Source organism: Dreissena polymorpha, chromosome 9 (genome assembly GCF_020536995.1).
Source record: "Dreissena polymorpha isolate Duluth1 chromosome 9, UMN_Dpol_1.0, whole genome shotgun sequence".
NCBI classification, from domain to species: domain Eukaryota; kingdom Metazoa; phylum Mollusca; class Bivalvia; order Myida; family Dreissenidae; genus Dreissena; species Dreissena polymorpha.
In genome coordinates, this window is record NC_068363.1 from 37,645,799 (window position 1) to 37,673,363 (window position 27,565).

The 27,565-nt window shown below is 36.6% G+C and overlaps 2 protein-coding genes across 3 annotated transcripts in view; both read right to left on the bottom strand.

Annotated features, from left to right (window-relative positions):
* Positions 1-9,830: 9,830 nt before the first annotated feature.
* LOC127845411 (uncharacterized) lies at positions 9,831-13,379 on the bottom strand. Of its 2 annotated transcripts, XM_052376305.1 has the most exons (3): positions 13,154-13,379; positions 12,168-12,961; positions 9,831-11,914 (listed from the first exon to the last, which is right to left on the bottom strand). In XM_052376305.1, the coding sequence occupies exons 2-3, from the start codon at positions 12,954-12,956 to the stop codon at positions 11,822-11,824; spliced, it is 882 nt and encodes a 293-aa protein (XP_052232265.1). In that variant the 5' UTR covers positions 12,957-12,961; positions 13,154-13,379; the 3' UTR covers positions 9,831-11,821. The 2 variants fall into 2 exon arrangements, with proteins under 2 accessions (XP_052232265.1, XP_052232264.1); XM_052376304.1 differs by having other exon boundaries at positions 9,831-12,961; positions 13,154-13,355.
* Positions 13,380-18,340: 4,961 nt separating this feature from the next.
* The window catches only part of LOC127845969 (putative ankyrin repeat protein RF_0381), a 35,387-nt gene continuing 26,162 nt past the window's right edge, over positions 18,341-27,565 (bottom strand). Inside the window, exons 5-6 of the mRNA XM_052377148.1 lie at positions 20,594-20,634; positions 18,341-20,244 (exon numbers count right to left, since the gene is read on the bottom strand). Coding sequence (XP_052233108.1) covers positions 18,443-20,244; positions 20,594-20,634 — 1,843 coding nt within the window. The 3' untranslated portion in view covers positions 18,341-18,442. The remainder of the gene's footprint in view (positions 20,245-20,593; positions 20,635-27,565) is intronic.

Genomic DNA, 27,565 nt, shown 5'->3' on the forward strand with positions numbered 1-27,565 from the left:
ACAATCTTCATAGGGTACTTATATGTTTACATTCGGGTTTTAGGAAAGACATTGGCCCGTCCATTTTTATCTGCGCCCAGCAAACATTAACTGACGCTTATATGGTATAACTCATAGAATTAATGGACCCCGATCAATCTGCGTCAAGTTGACATTAAGATTGTGCTTATATTGGGTTTACTATAAATCAGTAATAAGCTCCTATTAATCTGCGCCCATACAATATTTTGCGTGTATTTTAAAATTTGGTAATTTACTTCTATTATAGCACGTTCCACGTCCACCGATTGATTATAAGTCGTAATTGAATTAACCCATTTATGCATAGGGTGTAGAAAAAAGGCCTTGGCAAACAGCGGCGTCTCATCAGGGTCTGCGCTGTTTGTGGTTGCTTAAAGGGGCCTTTTCACAGATTTTGGCTTTTTTTAACTTATTCATTAAATGCTTTATATTGATAAATGTAAACATTTGGATCGTAAAAGCTCCAGTAAAAAATCAAGAAAAAAATAAAAAAAGGAAAAGAACATTGCCCGGAGCAGGTTTCGAACCAGTGACCCCTGGAGTCCTGCCAGAGTCCTAAAGTAAAAACGCTTTAGCCTACAGAGCTATTCCGCCGAGTACACATTCTTGACGTATTTTATACCTTATATAAGCAATCTTCGTAGTTTCACAAAATTCAACGACAAAAACAGAACTCTCCAAATTATTCAATCGTTTCGCGTTGCAACGCTTTATAATTTTTAGGTTTTAAAATCGTCAAAAGATGCATATAATGGCTATATTAGAGCATGGTTAATGTTCAGTATTACTGTTTCCTCACAAATATCATAACTAAAACGAAAACTTACGAATCTGAAACAACTTTTTTCAATTTTGTCAATTTACCAAAGCGTGAAAAGATCCCTTTAAAGGAATTTCTGTAAGTAAATTCTAAATATAGAAATAAATATACTAGACATCCCTAATTTTGGAAATAAATTGATCCAATTTAGAAGGATGGAGAGTCCACTAGGCATAAATGGGTTAAATAACTCATATTTGATGTGTCTATACAACCCGTACAATGTTTTCTATGGTATAAATAGTGCATCAGAGGAAGTAAGACATTTTAAATCAACACACTCTTTCGTGCATATGGGTAATAAGCCATATGTGTAATCTCAAAAATTATTTTCAGACGGAATCATGCGATCTTAAACGAAAACCCTTTAAGTCTGCGTCCTGAAACCTTTAAATGTTGATTTCTAAAGCACGTGCTCAAAAATGCTACGACAAGAGGACGGCGTTTTATTTTATTGATGGTTTTATTTTCATGTCTTCATAAATGTTTTCATTAATCAATATAAAACATATAATGACAAACTTCAATGCATGCCAAAATCTGTGAAAAGGTCCCTTTGAAGGAAGAAGAGATGGTTTATTTGTTATGTATCAATCGTGCGTATTAATTGTCGATTTGTAGACTCGTGACTCATTTAAACCTCACACGATGTATTGCCCAATATGCATTTCAACTAATTGGATTATACCTAAAAGCTTATAGAGAATGTTAAACCAGGATATAAATACTACCGTCACAGACTGTGACTGTGTGACTGTTTGACAGATGTCGTGACGGTTTACTATCGTAATCGCATACCTGTTTGATTTCTAAATCAGTGAGTGTAAAATTGTAAAAAAGAACAGATTTGATACAGGCAATTTGAATATTTAAAAACATATCATATAACTTAACCCGATAATTACTACCCAACCATGCTGCACAATGTTAGAACCAGCACTTGGTGTCTTAGGGGATATCTAAAGAAAGCCCCCAAAGTGGGGCTCGAAACCGTTACCTCCCGGTCGCTAGACGGGCACCATATCCATTTCACCACAGCGACAAGGAAATAGACTTGAGAGCGTTTCAATAAGGATGAGGCTTTCGATGAAATCGAGCTATCCATACATGATAAAATATTTCACATTTAGGAAGTGCATTCAGCATTATATTTAAGTACTTCCGGCCCTCCCCCCAAAAAAGCCATACACCCATGTCTGCATAATTCACATACATGTATGAACATTAAGATGATGTTGAATTGTAAATTATCAATGTTCATATTTTGGGGTTTAGAAAACCACTTCTCTTCCTACAGGCCGAGCTAATAAACGTGGATGATATGGGCCGTGCTCTGTGAAAAGGGGGTTTAATGCATGTGCGTGAAGTGTCGTCCCAGTTGGCCTGTACAGTCCGCACAGTCTAATCTGGGACGACACTTTAAGCATGAACTAGAATTTTGCAAAGATCAGACTTTCTTTAAACGAAAAATACCATGAAAGCGAAAATGTCGTCTCTGATTAGCCTGTGCGGACTGCACAGTCTAATATGGGACGACACATTTTGCACATGCATTAAACCCCATTTTCACAGAGCCTGGCTCATATGAATTCATATCAGTATCTTCCTGGTACTCATGTGGGTGCATCAGTTTTGTCTTTCAGAAATGAAGCAAGAAGACACACATTACACAATGAACATCAATGAACAGTATTATATGATTATCAAGGCAAACGTTTATTTTATAAAATTGTATAATGATTAATTTTCCCGCGTTATTCTTGCCCTTCACCAGAAAGTGTTGCGATAAGCACTCTTATTTATTTTGTTTTTAGTTTGTCGCGTTAGCGGCCGACTAAATTAACAGAGCATATTTTGCAAATCAGTATGTGCTTAGAAGCCTTAGCTACGGTAAGAACCGCAACTCACTATGCTAGGAGCGATAACCGCTGCCTGTCTGCACTGCAGACGACAAATGCTTCTGCTCTACTTCTGCAGTGAGTGTATATACCAGCTTTAAGACAGCATTGGCCAGTCTAGTGTTTATCATTGAAATCTGTACATATTGGCTGCTTTCAGGGAAAACGGGGCTAAATGCATGTCAACTAATATTAGCCTGTGCACACTGATTAGCCTGTGCAATGCGCACAAGCTAATCAAGGACGACAACAGCGAACAACTTCAGTGCCTTCAGCGCTTTGATTATATTTGTATTTGTTCGATAGCATGTAGGGAACACGGTACTTGAAGATAATAACCAATATTCTGGTTTAGTTTTTCGTGATGGAATATTTTTCATTCTAGACTAAGGTTCAGTATATGTGAATGGCCATTTAAAACTTTATAAGCGTCATTCTTAAAACTTAAAAAAAAAACTTCACTATATATTATGCGCTTGAGTGAGATTAGTTTGTTGACAGGTGTCGTTGCCGATTTGATTTATTCACGTGCAACATATGAAGATCAAATGGTACATTATGAACCTGCCATGTTAACATTTGCTTTTAGTTAGCTGCGTGAACATGCTAAAGTCGTGCAATGTATGTCGTATGTGTGAGCTGTAAACGTATGTTGACGTGTTAAACAGTAAAGGTGTGGTTTACTTACGCCATTTGTATACGTGAGAAATATAAGATATATACATTTACGTTTGAAATATAGTTTCTGTTTGTTTCGCTTTCGACTACCATCTTCATCCGCATTATTCTTAAAATCACCATCTTGAATTTATCACCTACATTTCTTGACTCGGCATACAGCCTAAAAGTGCTTTGTATGCGCTACTTGTATTTCTTAGAAATATATATACTTTTGAATGAACGTGAGTTAAGAATTCCGACCATCATTATCATCACCATCATAATCATCATTATCTTACGGCGATTGCAGTATACTAGAGTTTACACGAAGATTCCTTCGATCTTAGTTGAGATTACGGTAATATGAGCCTCGTTCTAAGAAAACCGGGCTTAACGCATGTGCGTACAGTGTCGTCCTACATTAGCACATGCAGTCCTCACAAGCTAATCAGGTACTCGACATTCCGCTTTTATAGATTTTGTTTAAATGAAGTCTCTTCTTAACAGAAATTAAGTTTAGACGGACTGCACAGGCCAACCTGAGACAACACTTAGACGGACTGCACAGGCCAACCTGAGACGACACTTTAGTTTAGACGGACTGCACAGGCCAACCTGAGACGACACTTTACACTATTATGTTTAGACGGACTGCACAGGCCAACCTGAGACCACACTTAACACTATTATGTTTAGACGGACTGCACAGGCCAACCTGAGACGACACTTTACACTGTTATGTTTAGACGGACTGCACAGGCCAACCTGAGACGACACTTTACCGGACTGCACAGGCCAACCTGAGACGACACTTTACCGGACTGCACAGGCCAACCTGAGACGACACTTTACCGGACTGCACAGGCCAACCTGAGACGACACTTAACCGGACTGCACAGACCAACCTGAGACGACACTTAACCGGACTGCACAGGCCAACCTGAGACGACACTTTACCGGACTGCACAGGCCAACCTGAGACGACACTTGACCGGACTGCACAGGCCAACCTGAGACGACACTTTACCGGACTGCACAGGCCAACCTGAGACGACACTTTACGCTATTATGTTTAGACGGACTGCACAGGCCAACCTGAGACGACACTTTACGCTATTATGTTTAGACGGACTGCACAGGCCAACCTGAGACGACACTTAACCGGACTGCACAGGCCAACCTGAGACGACACTTTACCGGACTGCACAGGCCAACCTGAGACGACACTTTACCGGACTGCACAGGCCAACCTGAGACGGCACTTTACCGGACTGCACAGGCCAACCTGAGACGACACTTTACCGGATTGCACAGGCCAACCTGAGACGACACTTAACCGGACTGCACAGGCCAACCTGAGACGACACTTTACCGGACTGCATAGGCCAACCTGAGACGACACTTTACGCTCATGCATAAAGCCCGATTTTCCCGGAGGCGGTATATTATCGTCAACGTCAGCTTATACAAATCTATGTCAACGTCAGCTTATACAAATCTATGTCAACGTCAGCTTATACAAATCTATGTCAACGTCGTAATCTGCGTACGTGATAACAAGACTTACACCTTCTTATACGTTGTATACGTGCTATTTATTCATATATTTATTTGTTTATTTAAATACTTAATAAAAAAATTTACAACGCCGATTTAAACAAACACAACGTCCTCGGTTCATATTCAGATAAGTGATAAGTTTTATGTTTCGACGTAATGACCTTTATTGTCAATAAAGCTTGTCACATTATAGAAGCATGGACATTATGGTTTCAAATTACTCATTGTATAAGACAAAACACATAACAAAGCGCTCTATTAAGCGGGGACGCTTTAATGAAACGTATTGTAAAAAGATATTAGATGATATTATTTAAATCGGTATTGTCCTCATATCTTTCATCTCCAAAAATGAGTATTTTTAGTTTAAACCCCGCAAACCTAGTCCATTTGATCTGTGTGGTAGATAGATCAAGCCGCGTTACTATTTGATTCGCAATTATTTGGATTCAAATGCACTGCACTAAGATATCCGACATATCTACAGGTACTGTTTCTGCTAGCCCTTATCAAAATATTTAACGACGTAATAAAATACGACTTGAAATAATTACATTGTTTACTTAAAACCACTAAAACAATAGCTAGAAGAGTATGACCATTTTAGACACTATTGTTTTTACGCCCATGAACTCATTCGAACTTAAACTAATATGATATACCCCGATTAACCTTTCATACTTCGTTATTTTTGAACAAAAGAATATTTTACGCTTGACTATAATGTTGTTTTGATGAGTACTCGTATTTTTGGCGCTTATCCATTCGTAAGGACATTTCAGTGATTTAGTGCTAAACTGTTCTAATCTAGGAAGACTAAAGAAGTACTTATGATCGATTCGCCCAACAGGTGTGCGCTTAATTTATTGTTTATGTATTGACGTAATAGGAGTGTTATATTAGTAAGACGGCCAATCAATCTATATAAACTCGACGCGGTGACTGAATCTAGATCAAATTCGTATGACACCTGAACAGGAAAACAAGACATCACACTCAGATATATGCGTGTGCGAGAACAAAGTTGGTTCATTTGTATCATTGTAAAATTTGTACAGCTGAACGAATTGTTATAACCGTATCCGTCTAAACATGGTTGCAAGCGCAGAAAGCGGGGATTTCCGCGTTCTTCAGGGGTTGCCTCCGCGGACGTCACGAGACAAGGGCGTGTTTACTGTTCAGACGTCGTCCACCCCTAGACGGCGCCGCGTCGATCCGTCAGCGAAGGGTCAACAACAGCAACCGCTAAGCACGAGAAACGTGCGACTAACTCCAATACACGAGAACGAAGAGATGACCCGCGAGGGAACGCCGATGTCGCTTGGGTCTGACGGCGAACAGGCGACGAGTCCGTCGAGTTTTGAAGTCTTTGAAAGGGATAGTTCTACCGGCATGGGGTACCGGACATCCAGTGAAAAGGCTATGGGAATTCCACTCCGTAAATCGTGCATTCCGAGGCTTGTTTTAGATTCAGACACTTATGAAGAAGAACTGGAACATATCTCTGAAGACACAAATAACAACACTTATACTCACAATGTCGTGTCTGATCTACCGCCTCGACCATCGTGCAAACGAAAGGTTCTTCCGCCAAGTGTAACCGGCCCGGACTGCGACAATGTAAAATCTAAAAATAAACTTCTTAAGCTGAGGAATAAACCGTCTGCCAACAATTTTGTGCTTAAGGATGATTTAACAATTTTAAAGGACTTACAGAAAGTAATTTTAAGTCGAACTGAACGTCTGAATACTTTGAAAGTGCGCCCTAGGTCTGCAGAAAACAGGTCCCGAGTCATTCACCTAGCAGACCTGAGTTCACCGAACCGCGTGTCCGTGCCGGATCTACCGTCCATAATTCAATCGATAACGAGGCATAACGAGCTACATTCTCAAAGAACCCCCGTCAGCACGGAACCGCGTGACTTGGGCCGTCACGAGATCGCGTTCGACGAGAGTGGCGCCCTATCAACGCCGAGGGAAGAGGCGCTTATGCCAACTCCTCTCCGCAGTAAAGAAATGGCCTCGTTTTATAACATGTGGGATCGAGATACCAAAAAAAGACCTTTTGATAAGAAGGACTGTGAGAAAGAACGGGGGATCCACTTTAACCGAAGTTGTTTATGCTCCCTGCGAAACTGCGGCCGCAAGTGCGGATTTCCTGCGAGATCCAACGTACTTCCGCCGATTGTTTCTCCACATCGGGAACTATAACCGCGGCCCGGAAGACTCATTATTAATACTAAATATTCGTTTAAAAGACGGTAATATAAATGCTATAGTATCGTTTATTTTGCCAACCAATCGAACCCACATGGTGATTATTTCAAAAATAATTAATGCATATTTGTAGTTAAAACTATTATCAGCATTTTGCTACGGTGCTCGTACGTATTGCGTTTCTTACGTGCCATAATGACTTTGCAGTATTGCTCAATGCTAGAGTTGGTTCAAAGTGTTTCTGATTTTATATTGTGTAATAATTATTATTCTGTTTATGCCAATGTTTACATTTTGAGATTATACGACATGCAAGCATCAAATCACAGCATTTTTTGTTTGCTAAGCATGAATAAACTTGTGAAATTAGAGCATTGTCTATGTTGGTACTCGTTAGCAAAGAACAGCATATTTGTGTAGAAAATTTCACACCGATGGTGCTTTACTTCTATTGGGGCACAGAGAGTTATATTAAGACCCTCATTCTTTGTAATTGCCTATATTTATTGCCCCTTGCGGTGTTGCTTTTTTCATGTTCATCAAAGTTTTGTCGATTTAAATTATTGTATTAATTATAAAATTGTGCATACCCTATTGAACAGGCAATTATCAGCAATCAAATTATATATTATAAGGACAATAGAAGGGGAGGCAGGTCACGCGATCCATATAGAGAACATTTAACGATCTTTATCCTTAATTTTGGATCAAAAGTGTACTCAAAGCCTTCTATTGCAGCTAGATAATTCCGACTTTATTGCTTTATTACCATATTTGATAAAAGCAATCGTCACCTTTCAGGCTGGACAGCAATCCTCAGTCCCCATTTTGTTTACTAATAATGTAACGGCCTAGATCTCGTACCAAATTCTTACGGGGCAACCGTTTACAACCGTTTAACCGGAAACACTTGATGGACTGCTCCGTTGCCATGCAGCATAATATCACACACCCTTCCTAAATACTTTTTTACGTGCAAACCCTTCCAAACGTTTACTCTGTGTGTTTTACGCTCACTTTTTATGAACATGGATCATATCGCGATGATGAGTGTTTGTCTTATTATGGGGCGCCGTTTAACTATTTTTGGACACATCTTTATATCAATACATTAATGTTTGATATTAAATAAATGTACTTTTTTATATAACGAATTTAATGTTTTGATATCATGCAATTATTTCTTTGTTTCAAGAATTAATTTATATTTTCTGATATCAATAATATAATTTGTTTATATCAACAAATTATTATCTGAATTCTTGAATAAAGAAATACGGACGACCGTTTATTTTAATACAAAAAAATCTTTCTGATTTAACGGTATCAGGAAATCTTAGATTGGCACTTAAAATGGTAAATTGATATCGGAAAATCCTGCGTTGATAAAAGTATGTCTCTCTAAAACAAGATGTAGACAGGTCACGTCTAGAAGCAAGGTAGACCGCTCGTGATAATATATTAAAAAGAGTTTTAAACTGATCACCGTGTTAAAAGTAAAGTGTTTTCGAGACAGTGAAATAAACCACATGTGTATTTGTCACAAGATTAATTAGTATTGACTTTGTTTGTGTATTTACTTCCACCTTCACATTAAAACAGATGTTTATAGAACAATCCACTCAGCCCGGACGAAAAACGAGGAACATATTACACCAATTTCTGAAAGAGGAAAAAATATTATTCGTTATGAGATAGTCGACATGTCAAGTCTTATTTTAATACCCGATCTTTACTTTTCTTTACATTACCAAAGGCTGGGCATCAACGAAATCATCTACGGTAACAGGTTTTATACAACATTGCCACATAGTGTTTTGTTATATGGGACAATTTACAGAATTAGAAAGTCAAGTCCGTCTAGGCTGGTCATTTTAACGGCGGGCTGTATTTCCTTTGAGCATAACTTTCTATTTTAATTGCTTTGCTCGTGATAGCTCTAAAGCTGTTGTGTAGCTATTGTTTAAGAAAAAATATCACTGACAAGTAATGTTTATGAAATAAAATCACCCTATGATAAGTATATTAACATAAAAAAGGGCTATTGTAATACTCCCGCAGAAGACAAATGTAATATGGGTGTATAATTGAATCAGAATTGAGAGGTAAATAGTTATCATTTAAAGTAACATAAATACTCACAATCAACGAATATTTCTCAAGATATTTCGTAAAATAACGACAATCCATAAAAAAAATAGCTGTTCCTTATAGCATAAGCCAAAATGTCGACGCTAGATGTGGTATAGTAATATAGATTTAAAGAGATACAAAATGGTCGTTTATATTTTTTATTGTGGCACAAAATATTCCATTTTAATTTCTCAAATATATCAATTCATACGACACACGAAACTAACTTGGTACATGAACATGTGTTGAAACAATTTCCCGCAAAAAAGAGCATTTGTATCTTGTTAAATCTATGTTAGCAGACCACACCTAGCGTTTAAATTTTCGCCACTACTATAAGGAACATTGATTTTGTATGTGTTAACTTTATTTTTCGAAACAGTGTACAAAATATTCGTTGATTTGGAGGGTTTATGGGCTTTTAAGGGAGGTACAGTGCACATGGCCAAAAAGGTTTGCTGCAATAAATGCACAATAGTTCAGTGTCACTAAATATTTAAAGAATAGAAAGGAATATAAACAACGCTTTGAAAATCAATAATCAACATGAAATAAGAATAAGTTATAAACAGCGAAAGACCTCACAAACAAAGATGTAAACATGAATAAAACAGAACACAATAAATAAATATCCTATAGAAAAATATTTGTAGAAAATCTGTTTTGCTTATTCGCGTATCGTGAATATTAAAAGTGGTGAACTAAAATCGCATTGATGTATAATAAATCGCGTGAATATATATGTAATATATGTTTGTATTCTTATTTAAGTATCGTTGATCACACCTTAATAAAATAAAAACCCGAACCTTGTTTTTTTTAATGGCATGCTCGATACATTTTATTCACAAACATGTACATAATATACACGCATCATGTTTTTATGCAAACATAACAAGTCAGTGGGGAAGTGATTATGTTGAAACGTTGGAATTGGGACAGTTGACCTTATATTCAGCGTGCGTTCAGGTATCAACAGTAACGTGATAGGCCTCTTCTGCTATACGTTCCTTTTGCCAAAATTCTATGATGTATTGTTTTATCATTCGCTCCTCGATCTCCTTCTTTATCATTCCGCTATCGTTCGTCATCGCTAGTTCCAGAACACGAGGTAGCGCTCCGATGATGACGACAAACACCACATGCATAACTTCAGAGATCTCGGAATTAAGAACGGGAACGAACGAATACGTGATATCCAAAGTGAAGTAAACTAGTGCTCCGATGACCGTTATGTGGATAATAAATTTGAGTACCTCCCGATGGACCGGGCGAAATTTCTTGACAATACTGAAAAATAGCCTTTTGGGAATCCCATGCGTGTTATCAGTGGTTTTAACCTTCGGTAAGACCTGTGAGTCCGCGATAGCGTTGAGGACATTTTGCGGTGTGTTGATAAGTTTTCCGTTAATTCGAATTGATTTAAGTTCCACTACTCTTAGGTTGGATAGTTCAAGATGTCCGTCATGAAAAGACACATTGTTAATATTACTTTCTATCATGATAGACTGCTCTACAACCGTAGAAAACAAGGCGAGGTAGCCGTCCCCGAAATCCCGCACGAGCCGGACAATATAATAAACAAGAACCACACAGAAAAAGAGATAGCCGAACGCAACAGAGGGATACACAATCACTGCGACGAAACAAAGCATAATGACCTGACACATGAAAGTAAAACTTTGAACAAAAATAAGAATCAAGCAATAGGTTAAACATAAAATCATTGAGGAAACAGTAAGAGTGAAAAAGACGGATGTAATTGGATTTTGAAAAATGCATATAAATAGCTTTTGTTTTGCGTATTTCATTGACAAAGTAGTACCCTTAACGGTTATAGCAAACAAACCAAGCAATGGAAACGCATAATACACTAAGCATACAGCAATCTCTATGGCGCACACGCAAACTAGAAAGGGATATATCAATAGCTTAAGACAAATATTTAGATATTTATATTTGCTGAAATCACAAAACCGCGGCTTCTGTATTTCGAATACTCTAGACCAAAAGCCGCCAATAAAAAGCATGCAAAAGCTAGCCTGAAAAAGATAAGCAGCTTTCTCGTACCCAGGGTCTTTTTTCGTTGTGAGAAGAGCTAGTCTAAATATCTCATCAGTTCCGAGAAACAGAGGTGAAAAGCTGCGAGTAGTGGGCAAACCGTTCTCGGTAACAGTTTTAAAACTTCTCGGGAGCACAACAACAACTATTCCAAAGACAAAGTACATGCCAAAAATAACAAATGGACCTCCTAACAGTGGAACAAAAACTTCATCTCGATACTTTGGGTGTACAAGTACTGACAAAAAACCCAAGGGTGTACCGTGCCTTGCAAAATTTGTCATCGTTATTATGTGATCCTTTACGCCAACACCATCCATGTACATGAGTATCTGGCCAAATATAACACTTGGTATCAGTAGTATTAACACCAGTCTTCGTATTCTGGGGAACCCATTTGGGAATTTCTGTTTGACTCCATTGAAAACAGAGCCAAAGACGTCCGAGGCAGTCAGTGGAGACTTTCCATCAAGAAACATCCAAGAAGATTTCGTATTGACCTCACACAATTCCACACGTTCCGCTTCGTCTTGATCGTTAATCTCTGAAACAGGTTCATTTTCGGTAAGCCATGCGTTAAAACGGTATAAAAGTATTGGAAAGTACAAAGCGATTAGTACACCTAGCATGTAAGGTGCTATCAACATCTGACGCCATTTTTCCATTTGGTATTTAAAACAGTCATACTCATATGATCTATTTTCAAAACGAAATGACGATTTGCAGCAGTTGTAGTTGATAAACGAAAGCGGTAAAACGGCGTATAAAGCTGCGTAATACGCAATTGAAAATCTCACTCCAGGCGCCTCAGCAAGGTAACAAAAGTAGTTGATGGGGTAGCGGCTTTGGCTTTGTTTTGTCTGAACCAATTCAGCAAGCGCCCTAGATATCTTCCGTGCAGCATCTTCTGTACCAAGTGTTATATGACATGATTCCGGGCTTGCCTTCAGTTGGATGTACGGAATGCTTGTAGTTTTATATGACAAAAGGCCAAACGATAACACCCCGTGGTCAATTGGCCACTGCAAGTATGGATGCTTTCCTTCATTGTTTGTATACGTCCAGAACCAGACTTTGGCAAGAAAGGCTTCTCGTGTTATGTTCACTTCTACGCCATGATCAAATGAAATCGCTAGCTGTATAAAATTTGCCTTCGTGCTTAAGAGCCGACTTTCAAAAAATTCTCTACTTTGGTTCCAAACCGTAAAATTTCTACACTCATCTTTTATATTCTCTTGATCTAAGTTAAATCCTGATTTATCCAAACTTCCTAGGTTCACCAAGGGACGTGTGTTATACAAAGATTCGTTAGATGAACCCTGTCGTCTTTTAAGGTTATGATCAACTGCTTCCTTAACATCGGTTGCGATTTCTGAAGTCAGAACAGATCCAAGTGTGTATTTTGTCTTCGCAGCGGTTGCCTCCTCCTGATTTACTAGTTTCTGTGAATTCACAGACAAACTGTTGGATGGTGTGCTGGTGCTTTGTTGCGGGTCGGCCATAGTGTTCATCTCCATTACATGAACTGCACAATACTGTTCATGAGCTTGCATGAGGACAAGCAGAAGTACAGGAAACCAAGTCATTGTTCCTTCAATAAATAAATATAACACAAATTTAAAGACATATATGAATTGTTTTCTTAATAAACATAATTTAAACACTAACTTTTTACATAATATTAATTCAGAACATTGTTCACATTTTTCCAAACAATAAGCACAATTGTCATTGAACACTGCTTATATTGAACATTAATAACGACGTTATTGTTCAATTTTACCTGATGTTTAATCCCTTTTAATCCCTCTTTTTTCTCAAGTTTACTTTATGAGTTTTAGGTGTAGCATCAACGATTCAAAGACCTGTCCGTACAGACCAGTTAATGCTGATGAAATTTAGATTGGTTGTTATTGTGCAGTCACAAGGTTACTAAATCATTTCTAATTTGCGGAATTTTCTTCCTTAAAATAATTAACTTCCGTTGATTTGAAGAAATACAAATAAATTTCCTATTGTTAAAGCCGGATAAAATATTAAAAGAATTGCTTGGGAAAAGAAATGTTTTGACACCATGTAGAAACAACAGGAAATAAATATGGATTGGCGCACAAGAAAATAACCACTTAAATGGTGTGTCACTTTGACAAACCTAACCCATTACATTGGTATTTTAGTTTCGTTATGCGAATTATGTGCCTTTCAATCGGCAATAGTTTTACCATTTACAATTTGTAAATGATTTGTATACGTTTGGTTAACATTCAATGGCGTTGTATAATGTCACGGCCGTTAACCACGGGCGCCATCTCTTTTTTGAGATGTATTAATAAATGAGCCAATGCAACTTCCGAGGTGGCGCTCAGACCCGGATATTTTGAAATTTCATGGATAATTTTACAGGGTGATTAGGTTTTATTTTTTTGTCAGCATATATCGCATTATTTTAAGAATCGGACAATGTAGTGCGATTCAGCGATGATTGATTCATCTGATAATATACAGAAACATACATTCAACGCCCATTTAAAAACGTGAGAATCTTTATAATATAAAGAAGTGAAACTCCAGCTGCTGGAGCAGTATTGCATTTTCATTATTTACAATTAGTTGGACCTTTATTTGAGGCAAGTGACTAATTGCCTAAACAGTACAAAACAGCATAATACAAAACTACATAAACACATATAAGAATAAAGCTATGGTCACCGCCTTGGAACGGTCAATGCAAAGTATTGGGTGTTTTAACCGGTTTTAGAGCGCTCAACCTCAAACTTGGCCCAGTTATATTCATGATACATGCAAGTGTAAATTAAATTTAACATCATAGTATTGTAACTCAAATAGAACAATAATAAAAGGGAATTAAAACACACTCGATTTAATCACATTTTAATTACTCAATGGTAGGAAAGAGACCAGAGCAACAGAGTTACAACTTTTTGAGGAACGATGAAATACAACTATGAACGAGTGTCAACTACATCCCTTCTTTTTAGAAAAAGATTTACGAATATAGCATCATAAAGTTAATAAGTTGTTTATTAATGCATTTCAAAAAAGAGGTGGCGCGCGTGATTAACGGCCGTGAATGTGTGAGGGTACTTTTGTTCGATTACACTAGGACAAATTTCTAAGGAGCCCTTTTCAATTGCTTTTATAAATTTGAATCGTATGCTTGAAATGCGTAGATATCACCATAGGTAATAGCCACATTGTTGCCAAATTTAAGATTTTTATTACGCAAACTGTACTATTTACCTCGCAAAATATTCGATTTGGTAGAGTTCGGTACACTCGCAGAGTTGTAGTATATTAAGTGGTGCATTAAATGTATGAGGGTGCATTAAAGGGACGTTTTTACAGATTTTGGCATGCATTGAAGTTTGTAATGAAATGCTTTATATTGAAAAATGTAAACATTGGATCTAAAAAGTTCCAGTAAAAAAAACAACAATACAATTTAAAAGAAAAAAGTAACCCTCAACGGGGCTCGAACCACTGATCCCTGGAGTAAAAGTATATCGTTTAAACCAATCGGCCATCCGTGCTCACACAATGAATGGTGTACTTTATACTTTATATAAACAATCCTCGTAGTATCACAGATTATAATGACAATAACAAAACTCTCCAATTTATTCAATCATTTATTATTTATTAACCGCATTAGTATCATGCGCGAGACAATATATTCAGCACTTACTTCCAAATTGATGCGCCAGATATCACGTGCTCGGCACGCGCCTACCAGACGACACTTCTCGGAAATCCGAACGCGTCATCTGAGCGTCAAAATATCGCTGCAATATTCATTTTACTTTAATGTGGCAAGTATATTGCATTAGATTTAGTTCTACACTTATAAAAAAGTCAACACATTTTGGCGGCTTTGTGCAAATATATTCGTCCTAGTGAGTCAAGCTGATTATTTGGTGTAAAGCTATTGAGAATAAAAACGTCTACAGTATGCAATATTGAGGTTTTAAAGTTTGTAAGAACGTCCGTATACGTTTGTGACAACGAACAACCACGTTGAGTATCGAACGCGAGGAATGTGTGTTAAGTGTCGTGCAGATGAGGGACGACACTCTCCGCATAAACGGGATTTTTGTTAAGAAAATACTTCCTTTAAAAGGAAAATTCTATATATGCGGAAAGTTTCGTCTCTTGTTAGCCTGTGCGGACTGCACAGGCTAATCCTGGATGACACTGTGCGCACATGCATTGAGCAAAGTTTTCTTAGAACGAGGCCAATATCAGCATCTTATTTCCCGATTCCTTCCATATTCCCCGGTTGCTATGGACAAATGCAATCGGTACCATTCAAGTCAATTAGCGAGTTCTTTCCACATACATTGTCTCAGTTCAAAATATTAAATTATAAGAGTATAACGTACATTCATATCCCATTTTGTCGACATACATAAAACCTATCATTCTGAATTCATGTATTAAGTTACTATACAGTATGTTAAAATGGAACCCTGAAATCCCCACATGCCAAACAAAGTGGAATGAATACTTTGCAGATGATTACATACAATTGAAAAATGATCAAGGACAAGTGTTTAAAAAATGAATAATACATGTATTCAATTGTTACAAACTAGGATTATCCACAGAATATTGGGAACAAACTCACTCCTTTTTAAAACCTATTTTGGTAACAATTACTTATGTATATGTCTTTGTAAATTGATTGTATATATACACATATTACAACATGAATAAAATCATTAAAACAGAGAAAAAAATATTTAAACAAATGAGGAGCGTGGGATATTGCAACCCCTTTGTGTGTGATTATGTCCAAGATATTGCTTCTCCAATTAATGAAACGTGAGTACAATGTCGCCGTTGAGGTCGCCGTGATGTAATATATATGGTGGCCGACCGGTACGTCATGGGTTCGATCCCCACCGTGGGTGCGTTATTTAGATCTCCGCCAAAGACACCAAGTACTGGTCCTAGGTCCAGGAAACGGACTCGAGAGCGTTTATATAAGCCTCAGTCTTTCGGTGCAATCGAGCCGAAATAAATAGGTTTAAACTCAACGTGAGTGACGCAAATTAGGTGCTATATTCAGGAGACAATAGTGTGTCTGTGCATAAACTTGTTCAACCCTATTTGTATCTATATGAATAACATACAGATGCAGTATGCCATGCCCTTTCGCATATCAATGGAGTATTGCTGTACGGTAAGCGATGTGGTTGTTATAGGCGCTTCTTACCTAGGTGACCCGCGACAATCCACGTTCCCGGAAGCAAGTGAATTTTGGTCGGCACTCACTATACCAGACGGATGGGGTTTTCTCCGGGTACTTCGACGTCCGCACACAACACAAGACCACACCAAAATTGCACATATTTCAGTTTTCCAGTCACAACTAAAAATAGCCTGAAATAGCATCGTGAGCCTGTGCATTGTATACAATTTCAATTTATTCACTATCAAAGCCTCAAATGTACTGTATTCCATTTTTATGGCGAAACAATAGCCTAAGTGTTCGAATAAGAAAACTATAAATGTATTTTTAGCATCCATATTTTTTTTATATTTGCTACACTGACAGTGTGATTAGCTATGACTAAATAGACATACTTAAAAGACCAAATGTACAAAACCAGAATAGTTTTTGTTGCTAAATAATTTTGTGTTCGATGTGTACATGAATTTTGTATAATATATACATCGTTTGTATGTGTACGTACCCAGAAATGGACACGACATTGCACGTTTGTGTTTACAGTGAAACTTTGGCAATACATTATACAAAGTGCGTTTGACGCATTTCGTTAGCAGGCTGCAAAACATTATTTATCACAAATGACAAAACGTATTCAAACTGACTTTGTATTAGTTTTTGTATATGATACTTCTTGTTCAACGTTTGCATATGGAACATTTTGAAATTGACCTACATTAAGCTTTGTAAACATTTGTTTAACGTGTATCATATTCAGACGTTTTGCCAAAGATTAAACGATGGATCTGTTTTTGTACATTTGCGACAAATAATCAATATATCACACAGTGTTTTAAATTTCAATTAAATTTATTAAAGTAAAAGAAACAGAATAAGGCTCTAATGGTATATCCCTTTCTTTACAGCTGAATTTCCACAAAAAGGAGAAACGAGGCGATGTAGGAAAAAAACTCGCAACATTTTAAAGTTTATATATATTCCATCCCAAACGCTATACTCATTCATCTCTCTAAAATAAACCAATGCAATATTAGGATTTATACACTGGCGAGGAAGTTTTTCATTACTTATTGAATAAGGTCAAAACCTGGGTTTTACCGCGACGCCGATAAAATATCCAAGCTAATCGACTCATTTCAGAATGTATATCTCTGACCGCCGAAAAGACATGCCAATGACATATGAGCCGCGTCATGCGAAAATGTGTTTAATGTCAAATGCGGCCACGTTAGTAAGGCAGCGTAGCTTTCAGACCAGCCAACCCAAAAGCGCAGTCTGGTCAAGAGCTACCCTAACTCCCAAGAAGACCACAAAACATTCGTGACTTTATAACGGACCAGACTGCGCATTTGCCCACGCAACTCTGGAGCTACGCTAGCCGCATATGGCCCGAGACAAATGTTCACATGGGTTGCTAAATTATATACTGTGCGACGTGACATTTAAAAATAAAAATCGATATATTGGTTTTGTTACTGTTATGAAATTTTTTATAAAGTGCACACTGATCATATTGGGTTTGTAGTTTAACTATTTACCGCCGGTCCGGTGTTAAAAGATGTATTTACGATTCTCCGCAGATATTCAAGCGCCACATCTGAATGTTCACGTGACTAAATTCTCTCATATTCAATTGTCGACGGCATGGTTTTCCCAACATCTACGGGGTATCACTATCAAACGAGTTTGAATTTTGATGTATAAGTGTAAACATCAAAACACATTCATCAAAGTAGTAAGAATTGAAACAAACACAAGTTTTCGAACAACATTTTCAATTCTCTTGACATTTAGGCAGACATTTCATAATAATTAATATGATGATGAAAATTGACGGATAAACTATATTCATACATAATTTCATCGGTATCGAATGCTGTTTTGTAGTTGGGGTGGTAACGGCAGGAGGTGAACTTTCGAAAACGGCACTTTGTTTGCAATCAGACGCTTTCTTAGACAACATAAACACATCAACTCTAGCGATCGAGGGGTTTGAGATGCCTCTTTTAACAACGCACATACTTCTTTACTTATAGCGTCGCTGTTATCACTGTCATCAATTGCAATGGTCACACTGTCAAGTTCTAAACTACAACCATTGTCAATTAGGTATTTTGCAACCAGGTTTTTATGGGCACTTAGAGAAACCTCCAAACAACTTGACAGTTCATAATTAACAAATACGGAGACTCGAGTATCAATGTCTACGCCATGACTAAGAAGTATTCTAACCATTGGCAGAAACCCACTGTCAGCCGCGCGAACGAGTAAATCTTCCACATCCCAATCATCCCAATATGTGCGTATGCTATTGGCATCGTATATACCTATCCGCTCTAAAACTGCGTCCATTAAAAGATGATTTTCCAAATAGAAAGCCTTCTCCAGTGCCGTTCCAACAAATCTGCTGACAGCAAGCTCACCACACCTATCGAAAATCGCACCAACGTATTGTTGCATCAAGTCAGCGTCGTCATGATAATTATTTGCAATGTAGAATACACAACTATCCCTGCCAATGTTTTCAATATTGAAATCGGTATGCGAGCAGTCTCTAAGAAGGTAAGAAGCCACTTTCGCAGACTTTTGACAAAGAGCGTAATAGACCGCAGTATTGCCGTTGGAGTCCGTCATGTTAACGTCAGCACCATGTTGGATGAGAACTCTCGCCAGTTCAATGTTGTCTTGCTCATGCATAGCCGCTAACATGAGCGGTGTGACTTTAGATGATCTGCAAATGTCGTCACGATGTACCATAAAGCTTGTCGTAGTGTTTGGATTAGCGCCATGTCTCAGAAGCATAGATGGCACGCTGTTATCGGCGCGATCCCACTGGTAGTCCGAGACGAGAAATAAAATTAAAGGCGTGTTTCCCGACGCGTCCTTCACGTCTACGTCTGCCTGACATTCTACTAAATAATTCATAATCTGTATGTGCCCTTCAATTGCAGCAAGATGCAGACATGTCTCATGTGTATACCGCGTCAATGCATTCAAATTATGTGTAAATACATTATTCTCTCTGTTCGAATTCTCGTCTGAAGAATTCTTTTGTGTCGGCAAATTTCTTAACCGTTCGACGAGAAGCCTTAAAATAGCTAAGTTGCCGCGTTTGCAAGCCAAGTGAAGCGCTGTCCAGCCGTCTGTGTTATATGGATACCCACGGCACGTCTGTAAGCCCGTAAATACGTCACTCAAACACGAGTCGTTCTGCAACAGAACTTCTACTATACTTGTATTGGCTTTGGAAACCGCGAGATGTAGAGCCGTCTGGCCTTGTCTGTTTTTTATTCCAACATCACACGGTGTGCTGGATTTTGATTTCATTAGCATGACAACCAATGACTCCAGTTGTTCACTTACCGAAAAATGGAGCGCAGTCTGCTTTGTTATCGGATCAACTTCGTTCAAGTCACAGTTTGGGTGATTGACAATTAAATCAAATAATGACTCTGAACCGGTTTCAACAGCGTCTAACTGTTTAGCATGTGATGCATTTACTTTCTTGTGAAAAACTGGCAGTTCTTTTAGGAGAGCCAGGAAAAGCGGCGGACTTCCAGCAAGGGTACAGCGGTTAACATCCCAACCGGCGTCTATGAACTGTTTGGCGAGGCCATAATTTCCAGTCTTAATGGCGGCGCAGAGTGCTTCCGGTCGAAACTCTGTAAGGAATGAATATTAGCGCCTTGGTTCATATGACTTTTATAACATATTGTTATGAAGAATAATTTCGATTAATTATGACTTATTTCAAAAAAGACCTAGCATTTTTATCAACACGCACTGCAAAATAAAATTGTAAACTGGCAAGATAGCACGGAACTTATTTGACTCTATTTCATCATAAGAAAGTTATCTTATCGTATAGTGACGTGTTTATACTAGCAAAACCTTTCAAATTCCAATCTGCCTTTTCTCTACTATTTCAATATCAAAGTTCTGAGCTATGAAGCCGATATGTAACCCGATACCCGGTCTAAACAGGTTGCAAAAGTCCGTTACTGGTCCTACCTCGTTCGCTCTGTTCAGCTCTTCTCTTTTCCAAGTTAGGCCTGCAACAATATAAAAGATACGTTAACTTATACCTGTCACCACTGTATGGACAAATCATGTGCCATGTTTGGCTAGCGCGTGGATTTAAATTTGACCCGCTGAAAAAAAAATAAGCTAAGTGAGTATTTAATTTTCTAGTCAATTTGAACCAAATAACGCTGTTGTTTATGCGAAAGGTGAACACAAAGCTAAAGATATATTTTTCAACAAATCAAATGATTCGATGGCAATTATTTTGACGAAATAAAAACATGCCGCCAGTCCTAGCGTATTATTTGCCTCGAATGACAAGACTCAATTTAGAGACGATGCGACAATATTTATATCCGGGGGGAAGGGGTTGGGGGTACCCATAGCTCGGTTTTACCCGTAGAAAGAGCTTAAACGTTGTAAACATTGACTAGGAAATTTCAAAGTATATACTTGTTTATATTTGTCCAAAAATATCACACAAAAACCACAAAAGAACTTTACTTTACAGCTCAAGTAACGCTTACAGCGATCCTAATGTTGAGAATCAAACAGTTCGAAACTAAATGAATGATTTGCTTAATTTAAATGTAGGTATCAATATTTTGATTCAAATAATCGTTTAAAGAGCGTGTGCATGCACATTGTTTTACATTATCACATTATGCATTGCTATAATATTTTTCGAAATGTTTTGGTGGTGTTCATGATGTGTTATCCTACTGTTTACGAAGTGTGTTCGTTGGCATTTTGTATTCAAGACTCATAAAAGGTGACGATCCGTAATTATTATATATATATAATTTGCTATTGGATAATACCATAAAAAATGAGCAATACAACTTGTTTTGAGCTCAAAATACAGTGTCCTCCAAGTCAACTGTGTAAACAATCAGTTTATTTACATCGCTGTTTACCGGTGTGAAGAAATACCGAAATGCCCGTAATTAAGTTTTGAATGTTTATTCACTTGACAAAACCAGGCATGATACATACAGCAAAAGCACAGCGGGTAATCATATTGCGTTCTGCGGGTATTCAGATTATCACCTTCAATCTGAGACGAGTTTATTTACACCCCACTAATAAGGTAACAATATTTACAAATTTAATCAGTTGTGATGTAATATAAAACTCCGCTGATAGTTAACCTGTGCATTCCGTTGATATTTCTATCATGACATAAATCAAACACCAGTTAAATGCCCCGCATTATATATATTTCTTTATAAATTTGAACGGTAATCAAACCTGTTTTTTTATCATTGTTCACCTTTGTTATTATAATCATTATCTTGATTAATGTAATGTTACTTCACTCTTTGCATATGTATATGTAACATAATTTTATTTTTTTCTATTTGTTTATTCTATGTTTTTATATTATACACGTACCACTTATTATGTAGCATATATTTATATACACATTCCGACCAAAATCCAGGTGTGTGTCCTGGATTTTTTAAAACTATTATTACTTTCTATTATCATTAGCAGATTTGAAATTGAGGGTGACATACTCATTGACAGACACACTTATATACAGCTGTGCTGTTTTATTTCATTACAAACAGATGCAAATTTTAACTTCTTGTTTATACTTTGGGACTATTTCGGCCTTTTTTTAATTTCTTGTTTTAATATTTGGGACTATTTGGGCCTATTTTTTAAATTTCTTTTATGAAATTCAAAATTTGGCTCTTACAAGAGGTGGCCTCCACGTGGCAAGAGCTGGGCAACATATTCATTATGTTGGCAAACTATCTCTTGATAAATAGAGTGAAAATGAGTGTTTGTACAGCGGGGATTTTGGTACCGACGCGCGTTGAACTTCATGTGTAGAATTACCAAGTCAAGTCAATTTTATTGGCAAATACATTTGTACATAGCCAAACAACATACATAATACATGTAATGACGGTGTGAATAAATGCATATACAACAATTGTGATGAAAAGTATGGTGTATATGATGGACATGAAATAATGATTAATGGTTGTGCGAATGTTGACAAAAACACAAAACAACAATAAACAATATACATTTATACATACATTATACTAGTTGTGACTAGATCTTAAGTTAAATGCCATTCTAGTAAATTTAGCCAAGTTAATTAATGTTTTTTATTCGAAGTAGACATCAGTTGCTTAAATTTTATAATAGAAGACCAGCGTAGATAATATTTAGGTAACAATAGTTTTCTTAAATCTCTATACAATGGACAATTAACAAAAAATGGTATTCATTCTCAATTACCCCCATATTACATCTTGTACATACTCGTTCATTTCTTGGAATATTTCTATATCTACCTTCTTCAATGAATAGTGAGTGTGCAGAACAGCGAAGTCTAGTCAAACAAATTCTATCCCTATCGTTTACCACAATATCTAAATAGTTTTCAAAATCTAAATTTGATTTGAATAAACGATACGTATCAAGTTTAGGCAAGTTATCAATATCACTTACCCATGTTTGTAAACTGATATCCTTTATACGCTGACAAATACAATTAACATCACTAGTGGTTATATCAGATTTATAATACAAAAAAGGCAATCCTAAATCCTGTAGCAATATCTTGAGTTTAATACCCCAGTTAGTAATATGCGAATTAACATCATCGAAATCTAGCAACAATTTATTAAGTAAGGAATCTGGTTTCTGCTTTATTTTGAACCAAAATTTAATGATACGCATCTTTTTATACACTCTAAAGGAAAACGACCGAGCTCGCCATACACTGCCGCAGACGTAGTTTGTGGTCGAATAGACAATGTCTGTTTAAGGAATTTTAGATGGACTTTCTCTATGTCCGGGCTGGGATGAAATCCCCAAATCTCAGTACCGTAGGTCAATATTGGCAATATCATAGCATCAAAAAGACGTATTTTGTCAGCAATACTGAATGAAATTTTAGAAAAAAAGTTAATTTAAGGAAAACAATGCTCTAGATGCTTGTTTCGATAAGGCTTCCTGCGCTTTAAAAAAATGCCGTTTGAGGACAATGTCACACCGAGATAAGTAAACTTATTTACTAACTCGAGCTTAAAATCATTATACAAAATTTTTAATTCTATTGCCTTTATTAAAAACCATAACAACAGTCTTGCTTGTGTTCACAGATATACCCCATTCGCTGCAATATTCATGCAACCAATCTAAAAGACGCTGGAGTCCAGTTGCTGAGTAAGAAAATAGAGCGGTATCGTCAGCAAATAGCAACGATAATAATTTTATGTTGTCGACATTTACATATTCAGTAGAATCATTATACAAATAGTCATATATATCATTTACGAACAATATAAATAATAATGGTGATAAAGGCTCACCCTGTTTCACACCAGAATGACTATCAAAGAATTCTGAAAGAGAATAGCCATTTTTAAATGCGTGATTACACTGATTTTCTATACGTGTGCTACTACACAGTGTACACGAACCACTACTTACATTACTTGTCTTAACGCATGATTAAACACAACCATATATTGATTTAATCATTTTAACAAATTTAGATGATATGTTATGCTGCAGCAGTTTGTACAAAATTCCGTTCCTATAAACGAGATCGAAAGCTTTTTTTAAATCAACAAAGGCACAATACAGCTGCCGGTTTTCTCGATAAACTACTCTATTTATCACTGCATTTAGCAAAAAAATACAATCTATAGTCCTCTTATCGTTTCTAAAACCAAATTGAAAATCACTAAGTTTATTATTGATTTCAAGCCATTTACGTACTCTTCTGTCTAGCAATATGGAAAATATTTTAGAAAAAATACTAGTAAGAGTTATCCCCCTGTAGTTATTGACATCGTTCTTATCTCCTTTCTTAGGCACGGGAACAATAACGCCAAAAGACCATGAATATGGATATGAACTTGTACTGTAAATTTAATTGAACAATTAACATAGGACAGGAGATATAATCTCTTTACAATCAATAAAAATCTCAGGAATAAGTTGGTCAAAACCACCGCTTTTCCCCCGTTTAATATCCCCTATTGCATTCATTACTTCTTCAACTGTGAAGTCGCTATCAAGGAATTCCATGGAAACAATGACACTATCTAATAAGTTTGATAAATCTTCTTCAACCGTGACATTAGAAAAAACAGCATCGCTTGAAAATAAATTCTTAAAATGTTCAAAAAATGTGTCCGGAGTAATATCACTATCATTTCGCCGATTATTATCTTTTTTATTGCATTCCAAAACTTTTGAGGTTGTGACTTGGCTAATGTGCGAAAATTTTCTCGTTGTCGCATGTTAAATGAACGCTTAGCAGTTCTTTTTGTTTTATTATATTGCGTCTTCGATGTTAAAAATACTGCCCGATTATCAGTTGAGCGATCATCGTAAAATAATCGTTTGGCCCGCATGTAGCTACGACGCGCAACTTTACACTCGTTGTTAAACCATGGGCTATTATATTTCCGTCCAGGTGTTTTCTTAGAATTAAAATATGTTCTCGTTTGACCATATGCATTAAATGCACAGTCATACAATAATGTCGCGAATTCTCAATACCTATGTCAACAATATTCAAATTACTGCTAATTATATTATCGACAATGCGATCATATTCGTGTAAATTGTTTTGCATACTTGTTAAATATGTGTTAGACTTATCATCGTCGTAACACCAATTCAATTTTTTTATTTAACTTTCTCGTCCCCAATAGACGCTTTATCGACATTGAGGTCGAAAGCTATTTCAGTCGGTGCATGCGGGGAGAATGAAAAGTATTCATGCACAACACAGTTACTAATGAAGGGGAACAACTCTTGGTGCGCCAGTACGTAGTCGATAGTACTACTACCGTTAGCCGTCATAAACGTGTAATCACCTATCCCCATTGTGTCACACCGGTCTTACTGACCTGTGTGAATGCGCGCTAAGCATTGTGGGAAACGGACTTTTTTCCATCATGGCGTTGGTAAACATAATAAACACGGAAGTGAAAAATGGTTATTAATTATTATCAAAAACAGACCCCATCAAACCGGGCCAGCCGTAATATATATATGGATGCAGTTTGTGCTTCAAAAGGAGCCACTTTTCATTGTTTGTAAGAATCACTAAACACGAAACTAGACTAACTAAACACGTTGCAATACTGTATCTTCGAAATAGTAAATAAATATAAATCATAAATAAATATTTATAATTAAATACCTTTTTGATTTGACAACGTAAACGATTTAAAATAAACGCTGTGAACATTACAAGGAATCGTACATGTAGGCCTTCTGTGTGATAGAATTAATCAGGGATAAAATAAAACGGAGTTCGAAGGATCTAACATTTTGAGGAGGACGTCATGGTATCTTGGACATTTGGCACTTTCATATATTTATTTAGTAGATACTGAAAATGCTGAATGTGCTAATTGCAACATCAAAGACAAGCAGGTGAGATTTTTACAGCTATATTTTTCTTGACATAATTTTGTATGTTTTCCATTAAATTTATATGCCAGTGTTTTTTTTCTCACCATTTTGGGAATGGGGCGGGGTCCATTTAAATTGGAAAATAACGTGTTTTTTTGAGTTAATTTGGGAGATTTATATTGTTGCTTTAATGATTAGAAATACTTTGAAATTGATAATAATAGTGATTTAATAAGATATATTTAAAGGTTCAACTTATTTAGCTTGACTTTGAGATAATTTACATGTTTATATAATTATTAAAATATTTTTTTGTGTGGAAACCTTCCATTGGTAATTTTTAGGTCCCATTTGCGAAAAATATATACTTTTTTCATTGGGAATGGGTCCTCTTACCGGACCCAAATTTGAACGAAAAAAAACACTGTATGCTCAATTTTAGCTCGGCTGTTTTCAGGGAAAACCCTAGGTATTGTCATGGACAGCTCGTCACCAGATGTCCGCGTCGTGCTAAAACCTTTACATCGGCTCTATATCAAAGTGCTTCCACCTATAACTTTGAAACTTTATATGTATATGCACCTTGATGATTTCTACACACCACACCCATTTTGGGGTCACTAGGTCAAAGGTTAAGGTCACTAACCTCAAAAAAATAATAAATTTCATTATTCAAAACTGCACCGCAGCCTAGCTTGGCAACCATTGGGTGGTGCTCTTGTTAATATATAATTTAAAAAATTTATTAATAACCAGAATAGTTGATGCATGTATAAATTAAAAGATACAGCCATGAACAGTGTGTTTTAATTTTTAATAAATATGCTTTGATTGCGTATATGCAAAACAATGAAGTCCATAAATTGTTTACTGATTTTTAAAATGTTGAATGTCACACCTCACGTACCACTCCGTTTATGTACCAACACTTTATGTACCACTATCTGACACTTTATGTACCATATTTATAATATATAGAGATAACTCATTTAATATGAATGTGTGTTATTGATGAAATGTATATTGTGTGATAGTATTTATGAATTTAGACTTATACATTGGCCATAGATTTTATTTTTTGTCAGATTGTCTAAATGTCACTGAGTGTCTTAGTGTTATTTATTAGCCCAAGTACATGTAGTTCTTAATAAATGATTTATTAGTCTTACCTGAAATTGAAGTAAATTATAAAAATTAATTTGTCTCTTATCTTATCCTGACTTAGGATTAAAAAGTCTAAAATGTTTGTATTATATTGTAAAATTGAAATGTGATACTTTGAAGAGAAGAGAGAATGAACTTATAAAAAATGATCAGACTGTAAAAAATCAAATTATTTCCATCTTTAGACTTAAATCATGTTTAGAGAATGACCTTGATTCATTAGGACTGCTATGAATGAATGGACAATAACACCTATATTTTATGTAGGTGGTACATAAAGTTTCAAAGTACCGGTAGTACATTAAAGGTCTGGTACATGTACATAAGGTGTTACACCCAAAAATGTTCATGGTATCAGTGTTTCAATAATGCAGTGTTTCTTATTACGTATTG